Source organism: Gadus morhua, chromosome 11, assembly GCF_902167405.1.
Source record: "Gadus morhua chromosome 11, gadMor3.0, whole genome shotgun sequence".
In the NCBI taxonomy this organism is placed as follows: Eukaryota; Metazoa; Chordata; class Actinopteri; order Gadiformes; family Gadidae; genus Gadus; species Gadus morhua.
The window spans coordinates 1,303,766-1,315,571 of record NC_044058.1 but is presented as its reverse complement, the minus strand read 5'-3'; the positions used below and the strand labels follow the sequence as shown (position 1 = coordinate 1,315,571).

General features: G+C 41.3%; 1 protein-coding gene across 5 annotated transcripts in view; it reads left to right on the top strand.

The window, feature by feature from the left end:
- The first annotated feature begins 1,019 nt into the window (after positions 1-1,019).
- nbeal2 (neurobeachin-like 2) overlaps positions 1,020-11,806 on the top strand; it is a 40,290-nt gene continuing 29,503 nt past the window's right edge. For 2 of the 5 annotated variants that reach the window (XM_030371176.1, XM_030371173.1), the window contains exons 1-6: positions 1,020-1,452; positions 9,837-9,925; positions 10,130-10,291; positions 10,411-10,492; positions 10,932-11,044; positions 11,327-11,409. In XM_030371176.1, the coding sequence (XP_030227036.1) occupies positions 1,369-1,452; positions 9,837-9,925; positions 10,130-10,291; positions 10,411-10,492; positions 10,932-11,044; positions 11,327-11,409 (613 nt within the window). In that variant the 5' untranslated portion in view covers positions 1,020-1,368. Of the gene's footprint in view, positions 1,453-5,577; positions 5,703-8,889; positions 9,042-9,836; positions 9,926-10,129; positions 10,292-10,410; positions 10,493-10,931; positions 11,045-11,326; positions 11,410-11,806 lie in introns of those variants that run through there. The other 3 variants (XM_030371172.1, XM_030371174.1, XM_030371175.1) reach the window with 3 other exon arrangements.

The following is an 11,806-nucleotide window of genomic DNA, read 5'->3' as shown; positions in this document are numbered from 1 at the left end:
GGGCATAATTTTGAGCCCGTTTTCTTTAATCCATTCACATGTGCCCTTTTTTTATATAATGTCGGGATTATTGTTGTTATGATGTGATGATGATGATGGTATTAAGGCTCTATGCTATCCAATGCAAGCCTAACTGATGAATTGTTAGAAAGATAAGTTACACAATGAGAGTTTAGCCTATCATAACGATTCAAGAATAGAAGTGTGAAGCCAATTATAATGAATAAATGTGTGAAGATGCCACTCTTGCCTACCCAATTGACCCCTTCAGCCGGACATTGACCCACTGTTAGGATCTAATCTGAATGTAGGACATTATCATGGTAATACAACTGAGTGGTATCCTGTGGTCAATCCTATTTTTGAACACCGTTTTCCTGTGAGTAGAACTATTGGGTAGGAAACGCAATCCTACATAATGTTATAGGTGTGATTATGCATATACCATGTGTAATGTATTAGGCCTATGTCCATCTGAATTTACCTTAATAGTATCAAGATTTATATGTGGTAATGTAGGCCTACATTTAAATATAGCATAGAGACCTATAGCCATATATACATTATTTAAAGGCCATTGAATAGTTGACTATAGCCAGCCTAATGTCATATTGAGCCCGTTTTGAGTAAACGATTAAAGGAAAGTGGATTCAAAGGAAGACATCACATTACTGTTCACAGAGATGCACATTGACACATTGTTTACTTACAAGCCATTACAAAACAGCTTTCAGATGGAATGCGTTTTGTAACTTATCTCTATCCACCGCACTGTGTGTGTGTGTTTGTGTGTGTGTGTGTGTGTGTGTGTGTGTGTGTGTGTGTGTGTGTGTGTGTGTGTGTGTGTGTGTGTGTGTGTGTGCGTGCGTGTGTGTGTGCGTGCGTGCGTGCGTGCGTGCGTGCGTGCGTGCGTGCGTGCGTGCGTGCGTGCGTGCGTGCGTGCGTGCGTGCGTGCGTGCGTGCGTGCGTGTGTGTCTTTAAGAACATGGGCCTATTAGGCCTACCTGTAAATGCAATGTTCAGTTCACTCGCCAGGCTGTCCAAACGGTGGTTCTCAACATGTCGTAGAGCGTGCCTGGGGCGCGTCTTTCGCTTCCTCCTCTCCTCAGGACAGCAGCTCCAGTAGGCTCGAGGCCAATGCGGACATGGCTGTTAAGACTTCTTTTTTTTAACATCAATTTCGTTTTGAACTCGATTTAATTAATCGAACCGATCGTGACCGATCGTCGTTTTTATCTTTACTGTACGACTTCAGGCTTCATCGAAAATGCACTTTGAATTGTATTGGAATTTTCCAAAACATTTTGCGTCCTATGTTTTGGAGCCGACTTCTCCTCCATCTGCTACCCGGACACGCGTAAAAGTTTGATGTTTTTTTTAAAGAGAAAGAAGGGAAGAAGAATGGCATCCAATGATCGGCTATTTGAGCTATGGATGTTGTACCACACGAAGGTGAGTAACAGTGCGGAAGAGCTGACGGTGACACCTGTTGTGGCGCTGGGGTTGTTATCCTGAAGTTGGAGAGATACGATGTATGGTTTGTTTGTACACCAAACCATCATCGTTGTGTCAGTGTAGCCTACTTAAGTCATGAACTCCCCAAATAAATCATAATTCTCTATCGATGTAGGCCGACCTGCACATGCAGGAATTATGCTAAATCAAGAGCAGGCTCTGTATATGTTAAAGGTTTGGAAGTATCCCGGCGCTTCTCCTGTGGTCTGTCTGTCTGTCTGTCTGTCTGCAGGCTGACCAGCAGATAGACAGACAGACAGTCCCATGCTGCTCCTGTGGTCTGTCTGTCTGTCTGTCTGTCTGTCTGTCTGTCTGTCTGTCTGTCTGTCTGTCTGAAGGCTGACCAGCAGACAGACAGTCCCCATGCTGCTTCTGCTGACCGACAGACAGACAGACCCCAGGAGCAGCTTGGGGACTGTCTGTCTGTATGTCTGTCTCTCTGCAGCAGGCTCTCGTTACCTGCAGGGCAGGTGTTGTTACTATAGCTGCCATTACTTCCTGGATGTGAGATTCCGCATTTTAAACATATTGCCTGCTCCCACCAGTCGATATTTATTGCTACTATTGTCATATATAGTAATGTGTAAAGACCATTGACGTAAGTCTTTTGGGGAGTTATTCGTGTATTTATTTTTAAACTCTGTAGCCTATTTATTTGTATTCGACATGTGTCAACCGATCTGTGTGGGACCGAGACATCGGGGTCTCATCATTATCATGATGATAGTAGCCTACCCCGGGTTTTCTGATTGGGCTTGTGTCGACGATACAAATTCCGACAAAACGTAAGCTGAAGATACGTAGCCTAATTGTTCTGTCTCTTTGGAAGACGAAAGCTGATCATAAGTGAGTAGCTGTGGGTGTCAGAGTTGGTAACTCCTTGGTCCAAATCTAATGATGAGAGAAGGGATGGGCCGATTTCCGAGTCACAGAATGATAAATAACTAAGCATATTTTTCGAGGTCGCAATATGCTTCCAACCCCTCGGGTCAAAGGAAATTGCTTGGTGTGCTCTGCCTATGAAGTTATTTGTTCAGTTGCATCGGGTTATGGGTTTTTGCAATTATGATTTTCTTTACCTCAGCGGAACACACACATCTAAAAAGGTCTTCATAAACCTGTTCTCCCGAATCTCTCACTTTAAAACAAAAGGCCCTTCTGACTGTTTTGTAGGGTGTGGAATAATTGCAAAACCTTTAAAGAAGTTGTCAAGCAGTCTGCATTGTTCCATTGTGGGTGTGTGTACATGTGGTGCATCAGATGGGCGTGGTGGACCTCCTCGCCCATTGGGCTTTATGAAGTTGTCTATACAACCATTTGTTTTTCTCTTCATCCATCAACTCCAACATGGGCTTGCCCTAAATATTGTGACATGGGCAAGAGATTTCTCACTATACAGGGTATACTGGCTTTAATATTTTGTTTTGAAGCTGCATTTATTTTTGTAGTTACCTTCTTTCAAACATAAATACAATTAACAGAGTGAATCATTCTGAAGTAATTATGCCATTTTGGCAAGAAGAAATATATTATTTTTTACCTAATGTGATCTAATTTCACATTTAGAGTGCCACATTATAAGTCTTGATGTGGACTCATCTTCTACTACAGAGTGCTGTACAGTCATCACATGCCTTCAGGTTAGTCATGCAAACATTGACTATTCCTTGGCTGCAAATCAATGAACCCAAATAATCCCAAATGGGTTAATAATAGCCACACGTTGTTACGTTTTGCTCTCAATAATCCCTTCGTATTGGCAACGGTCTGGAACAGGCATCTTGTTTTGAGTCATAAACAAACACATCTGAGACTAAATGCGTGATCTGCAAGACCTCTGATACTGCTAATATGTCATTTTGTGTCTCATATGATCTCTCACTTTGAATGCAAACCATCACACTGTGCAGTATTGATTAATTTGTATTATCATGTATTAAAAAAAAAAATCTGTCACATATCTTCCAATACTGATGGGGCTGCAAGTTATTACATGCCTACATACACAGCATGGGGTATCCTACATGAGATAGTACAGTATCCTACATCCGATGGTACATAAGGTAGCCTACATCAGATGGTACATAGGGTAGCCTACATCAGATAGTACATAGGGTAGATAGCCGACATCAGATAGTACAGTATCCTACATCCGATGGTACATAAGGTAGCCTACATCAGATATTACAGAGGGTGGCCTACATCAGAAAGTACATAGGATGGCCTACATCAGATAGTACATAGGGTGGCCTACATCAGATATTACATAGGGTAGATAGCCTACATCGGATGTTACATAGGGTAGATGGCCTACACTAGATAGCACATACGATAGATTGCCTATATCAGATAGTAAACAGGGCAGATAACCGACATCAGATAGTACTGTACATAGGGTAGATAGCCTACATCAGATAGTACAGTATCCTACATCCGATGGTACATAAGGTAGCCTACATCAGATGGTACATAGGGTAGCCTACATCAGATAGTACATAGTGTAGATAGCCTACATCAGATAGAAGGGTATCCTACATCCGATGGTACATAAGGTAGCCTACATCAGATGGTACATTGGGTAGCCTACATCAGATAGTACATAGAGTATCCTACATCAGAGAGTAAATGACAACATGGATACGGAATTGGACCTCATTTCATTGATTTCTTTGTGTTCCAGTTGGTGCTGCATCTTGCAATCGTTCAGATTTTTTGCAACCAAAAAAAAGCCAAACTTGCACAGGCTTGACACTGATAAAGGAGCTCTGTCTCCCCTGATTGTGCAATAAATCACACACCCTTTACATGATTTTGGATGAGTCTATTTTCTCATAAACACAACGAAGACTAAGAAGGAGAACATATTTTACACTACATCATAATATAGAAAGAATCACTTAATATGGAAATCCATGCAACAATCTTGAACACACTGAGCTGAGTTGTGCTATTTTGCAGTCAAGTGTGAAACTAATGCTGAAAACAGTAGACACAGTACGGCCAACACCAGCCTCAAGCAGATTATTTTAAGGCAAGGCTTTTGGAAGAGACAGCTATAGCTATACAACATAAGTTTCATGGGATATTCAGTTCAAATTAAATTGATCCAAATACTTGTACTTATTATTTGCCAAGGCATTTAAGTATTATCTTGACCAAGTTTTCCTCCAGTAGACAGTATTAACAAATATTTTGAACCATATAGAAAGGATAGACATGGTAGCTGTGGCTCATATTTCTGTGGCTCATATTTCATATTTCTGTAAGGCACAAACATGTTTGTGCCTTACATTCAGGTACAGACATTTCCAGTAGCACCTACATCACCTCATCAGGGAGAATTCACTCACTGGTCCTATCCTGTCAAGGTTTCCACAAGTTGAATGGACCTACATGAAAAGAGAACTTGTTTTACTACCCTTGCCTCAAGGTTTCAAAAAGCAGCCAGTGATACAAGTAAATGTTTTCTGTAGAATGACAGTGCTATTGTGAAAACATGTCCGTCTGTATTTCTACTGGCAGACCTGTTCTGTTAATAGTAATTCCAGTATCATCAGTACTGTATCCACGAAGGCAAAGGGGCCGGAATAACATGAATTTCCACCGCCCCAAGCCCCTCCCTGTAACCCAAACTCAAACTACTGTCTCTGTTGCGTGAAGCATGAGTGAAGTAAAATAAATAAATATACAAAAGAATAAAACAAATAAACCCCCTTTCCTGTTAATGAAGGGTCAGGAGTGTCATCCTGCCACAGTGGGGCTGCTATTATTGTGTAGTAAGATGCTGAAAATTGCTGTAATTTAGGCTTATAGTAGAGAGATGGACACGGGGACAATTGCGCTGCAACGTGATCAACGCAGATGTAAAACCTCCTTCCACAGCAGTGCCATTGCTTTGAAATCCTTTCATTCTACCATCATGACACATGCTTCTAAACTGAACTCATGCAATATTATTCCTGGTTCTTCTGCTGCAGAAATTCAAAATATTGATTATTTGAAATAAACAAACAGTGAACAGAGCAATTCTACATAGCCCTAATCTCCCCTGTCTACCAACAGAGCGGCCGACCAGGAAGCTGAAAGTGCTCTTTGTGTTCACTGGTACAGGAAGCTGGAGTGAAGCAGAATGCCAAGCAGTAGAGAACAGCACAGCTGCACGGCTCATCACGGCATGGCTGGAGAGAGTAGGGATTACCAAACTAGACAAACCTATTGATTAAAAGAAACAACGCAACAGATTTACATTTGTGTGAACTATTTTGTTTTTGTTTTTTATTCAATCCAATTATGATTTTTTGTATTATCCTAGTGAAAAGCTGATTTAAAACGTTCAGTCTGCAGTATTTATAATAGGCAAGGATATGTTGGAGAATGAGAAGGGTCAGGTCTGACCTTGTTATAGGTCATAGTATGCCGTATCATAGTACACAGTATCGAAGTATACCGTATCGTAGTACACAGTATCGATGTGCACCGTATCATAGTATACCGTATCGTCGTATACCTCATAGTATTATTGTATCGTAGTATACTTATCGTAGTATACCGTATATGCATCGTAGTATACCGTATCATACCGTATCGTGGTATACGCATCATAGTATACCTCATAGTGTATCATACTATGCCGTTTCGTAGTACACGTATCATAGTATACCATATCATAGTATGCCGCAAAAGTATCATAGCATACGGTATAGTAGTATATGGTATCATAGTATACGGTATCGTAGTAAACCGTAACAAATTATACTGTATCATAGTATACCGTATCGTAGTATATCGTATCATTGTGTATTGTAGTATACCGTATCATAGTATACCTCTTATTATACTACATCATAGTATACCTCATAGTAGACCATATCATAGTATACCATATCGTAGTATACAGTATCATAGTATACCTCATAGTATACGTCTTATAGTATACGTATCATGGTATACCGTATTAGAAAATACCTTGTAGTATACCGTATCGTAGTATACGTGATACGTATCATAGTATGCCTCATAGTATACCGTATCATAGCATACCTCATTATATACCGTATTGTAGTATATGTATAATAGTATATGGTATCGTAGTATACAGTATCATAGTATACCTTATAGTGTACGCATCATGGTATACGTATCATATTATTACGTATCAGAAAATACCTCATAGTATAACTTATCATAGTATACCTCATAGTATACCGTATCATAGTATACCTCATAGTATACGTCTTATAGTATACGTATCATAGTATACCGTATCAGAAAAGACCTCATAGTATACCGTAACGTAGTATACGTACATAGTATACCTCAGGCTCATAATATGCATTATAATAGTATACCATATCATAGTTTACCTTGTAGTATACGTATCGTAGTATACGTATCGTAGTATATGGTATTGTAGCATACCGTATTAAAGAACACCTCATAGTATACGTATCATAGTATACCATATCATAGTATACCGTATCAGAAAATACCTCATAGTATACCTTATCATAGTATACCGTATCATAGTATACCTCATAATATACCGTTTCGTAGTATACGTATGATAGTATACCTCATAGTATACCGTTTCATAGTATACCTCATAGTATACGTATCATAGCATACCGTATCAGAAAATACCTCATAGTATACCATATCGTAGTATACCATATAGTAGTATATGTAGGATAGTATGCCTCATAGTATACGTTATCATAGTATACCTTATCATAGTATCCCTCATAGTATACGGTATGGTAGTATACAGTATTGTCACGATCCTACTGTTGGGTAATGTTAAGCTGATGGGTAACTGGTTGTCGTGCTAAATGTGGGAGTGGCTCCCTTGATTGGCCTTGATTATGGTCACCTGAGGGATCCAAGATGGCGGACAGAAGCAAGATGGTGTCTGGATAGACAGCATGGTGTCCAGACGTTACATTCATAAACCATAAGAATATGCAAAGCCTATTCACCCTCATACAAGGACAATGCCCGAATTAAGGATTCCTACGAGGAACGTGACCGCCCCTTTATCGTCTATGTTTGTCAAGTGTTCGTGTATGTTATGTCAAACAATAACTGAACGGGATAGCTACCGTTTACCCCAACAATTGGGCTATCCCCCAACAAGAGAGAGAAGGACCAGAGCTCGTCAGGAACCCAGGTGAGTCACTACTCACGTGGCCGGAAGCTAGTTGCCTGCCAGCTGTGGTTTTCTACCATTTATGTGTCTCGACTCCTGCCTACACAGAGAGCCGTTTTCAATATTCCAGTGGGGTCATGACAGTATCATATCATTGTATACTGTATCCTACTATACAGTATCATAGTATACCTTATCATAGTATACCGTATCATAGTATACAGTTTCAAAGTATACAGTTTCATAGTATACCGAATCGTAGTAAACTGCATAATAGTATACGTATCATAGTAGGCTATACCTCATACTATACAGTATTGTAGTATATCGCATCATAGTATATCGTATCTTAGTATATCGTATCTTAGTATAGCGTATCTTAGTATAGCGTATTGTAGTATAGCGTATCATAGTATAGCGCATCATAGTACATCGTATCATAGTATACCTTCAGCCTTCAGTCTCTTTGGTGTTTCCCTGGATTGCCCTCCTGGTTTGTGGGTTAACCAGAAGATTTATTTTTAAGTGAGGTAATCCAACCGTTCATGTCCTTGTACAAAAGCTTCTTCAATTCTGTTCTGTATTATATATTTAAAGCAGCATGCCCAAACAAGACGATTCCCAAATGAACAAGAGACGTTTCCTGTCACTGAAAATTTGACATTTTCACATTATTTGTTTTCTGTTGGCCCTATATATGCGATGATTGTCAAATAATAATTATCATTTCAAACTCACACTCATCGTTCATGATGAAGAAACTACGCAAAAAAGAGATTTTCCAACGTCTTCTAGCTCTGCATCTTCCCCTATGGATTTGTCCACACCAAGGTAACATTAAGCAACACAATGTTAAGCAATTTCCTATTTTACATTTCACACTTTTTGTCCTTCTGGATATGCATGTGTAGAATTTGAGTCAAAGCATTAGCTTAACCCAATTCTAGTGTTACTTGGTACAATACCAAATGCAATGTGAATAACTTTTTATATTTAACTAATGTTATTTCGGTAGCAAAAAAAAGTAGATGTGCACTTTTCTTGGCAGTTCAATATAAAATTATTCCATATTGAGTATATCTACATTTTAAATTTGAAATGATGTCCTCTGTCACAGTTAGTATCAGACCAATGAAGAGGAAGGGTGTTTCAGAGGGATGGGTTAAAGTATAGGAAATAAGCTTCAGTTTAAGTGACTTTGTATTTCCTGGTCTGTAGCTTGTGTCAGATGCGTTGTTCTGGGTGCAGGAAACGCAGTATTGCTGAAGAGGTGTGCTGAGTTTGTACGTAGCGCTCATCGTGACCTGGTTGCAATGACCCTGGCTCTCTGCTCTGGTTTAAACAATGAAACATGGACTTATCTCCAAGTGAACAGCAGCTGGTAATGTACACTAAACAAGGACTAACGCTTCTCGAATAATGCGGGTGGTTTTTGTATTGGTGTTTTATGTATGTGACCAGCTCTGTTCGACTGCAACATCTGCCCAGTTGCAAAGTAGTTGCTGTGTAGCTTTTGGGAAGTGTGATGACTTGTTGTCATTTGTGCACTACGGATGAATTGTCTTTGTTCCGGATCACACTTGCTGGCTCTTGGGAAACAATCATCAATCTTTTTGAAACTTTAAACTTAAATTTTTTGCAGCATTTTACAGCATCCAGATACACGTTTTGAAATGAAAGATGCACCCCAACCCAATGCCTTGAGTGGTTATTCGCTCTTCATCATGTCTGGGTCTTTAAAAGTCTTTAAGTTGAATAGGATCAGCTCTTTCAAGTTGAACTTTTTCCCTGGTGCACTGAAATATGTAAGTCTACTGCTTTTTTGCTAGTGTGTAAGCCTTCTGTTAGAGGAGAGGAGGCAGGATATGCTGCAATTTTGACACTGATAAGTGTGGTGATAACTCTTCACCCAAAAATGGAAATAACAGATTCTCTTCACAGCATCTGATTTTAAAGCAAACTTTGTTTGTGCTACGACATAATATTTTAGGTAAAAGATGATGTACTAGAGCCAGTTTTGGTCGAACTGTGCTGAGGTAATTGCCATGCCAGCCTTTGTGCAGAAAGAGTGGAAAGTTACTTGACTGAGGCCTTTCTCCTCACTCCATACCAAACATTGCCATAATCAGCCGTTTTTGGACTCAGGAATCTGATATCTTCTCTTGCCCTCCTGCAGAAAGATGTGGGCTCTCTGCAACAGTGGCTGGAGGCGTTTGTGGCGTCCTTCGAGAGGCTTATAGATGTGCATTCCCTGGAGCCCCGGAGGTGAGTGGGGCTGACATCCATTATGTTACACTCAATCAGCTCCAACCTCTTTCTCAAACGTTTTGCTAGTGACCAATATCTGCTAGATGAACCCTGGCATCAGCTGGAGATATTGACACATTTTTGACTGATATTCATAGACGGCAGCAAGCGTTTGAAGTCAGCTCCCCCTTGAACATCCATCTCCTTGCCTCTCTCTCCCAGGCTAGAGGAGGACAGCTCAGAGGTCCCCTTGCTGCCCAGAGAGGTCCTGGTGTTCCTCAGCACCCAGCTATGGCACAGTGCCCTGCACCTCTCTGGGGCTGAGCAGGACAGCAGCATCCCCCATCCACTGCTGCTCATCAAGTTCTTCCTCATTGTATGCAGGTATTACTGGGGTCATCTTCCTCCTTTTTATCATCAACATAAACAACGAGGATGACGTTCCGTTTTGTTGGAGCTTCTCACCAACCAATGTTTTCCGTTGCATTCCTGCACTTCTACAGAAATATGGAAAACATTGATGCTGAAAAGACACCTGGCTTTGTTTTTGAAACTATCAAGCTTTTGAATTACTGTTTAAACCAGGTAAGGGCCAACAGTATAAACACCGGCCAACATTGTAAACACAGGGGGAGATAACATATCTTCCTTTGTGATTTATAACATGGCCTGGATCTCCCAAGCCACCCAATATTTCATGCACTTTAGATCATTTGCTGCAGGTTCAAACAAACTGTACGCAGATATGATATACAGTCTGACACACACACACACACACACACACACACACACACACACACACACACACACACACACACACACACACAGACACACACACAGACACACACACACACACACACACACACACACACACACACACCCTTAGCGAGTAAAAAAACTAGTTTACAGTGAATAGAGAAGTGGGTGTGTGGTTGTCCTTCATTGTCTTTGGAATGTCCCGGCTGCCTCGTAAGCCATGAGGTGGATATCTGCTAAGATTGGTTTGTGTTCGTGTGTCCATCAGCTGAAGAAGGGCGTGGGGGAGCAGGAGCCTCTGCAGGCGGTGATGCAGTATGGGCTGCTGCTCTGCGAGGGCCTTTTCGATCCTTATCAGCTGTGGAGGAGATGCCTGGCCGGGTATGTGTGTGGCCCGGGTCCGCCTGATGGTGGAGGGATCGCCTGGAAGAATGTCTCTGGGAGAGGAATGTTGTGGAGTTGCACCCTACACAACCGCCAAAAGAGACACTCCTTGGCTCATGCGGACACATATATGCACACACACACGCATGCCAACACGCACAATGCATACGCATGCCAAACATATTGGCACACAGACACTCCTCCAGGGTAAGGAGCCAACATTCATTGACTCAGTAATGTAAGCAGTAGTGCAGTAACTTCTGCTTTCTCTCTCTGTAGGGAGGAGGTGAGTCTGCTGGAGAGGAACAAGTACAAGTTCCGCCCTCTGGCCCTGCCCGAAGAGCTGCCCACCCTGTTCCACGGTGAGACCCACGCCTCCGCTCCTCTGCCACTTAACCCCTCCACTCTCAAACTCCTCCAACCCTCAGCTCCTCCACTCTCATACTCCTCCAACCCTCAGCTCCTCCACTCTCATACTCCTCCACCTCCTTAATTATCAGGTTTCTATTATCACTATGAACCGCTCTAACTCCAGCAATCTGTTTAACCATCTGGGAAATCTTCCCATGGCAAGTCTGTCCCAGGTTTACATCCCCCTACTGAACAAGCTGAGGAATGTTTCGGCTCATTATTGAATACCTGGCGACAGAGCAGGAGTTATTACACCCATACTTTGACCCAGGTGCTATTGCTGTTGTTCACAATTCCATTTGTAACTAAAAGCACAGTGAGTTTGAGTTTGTTTTTTACTTCTACATG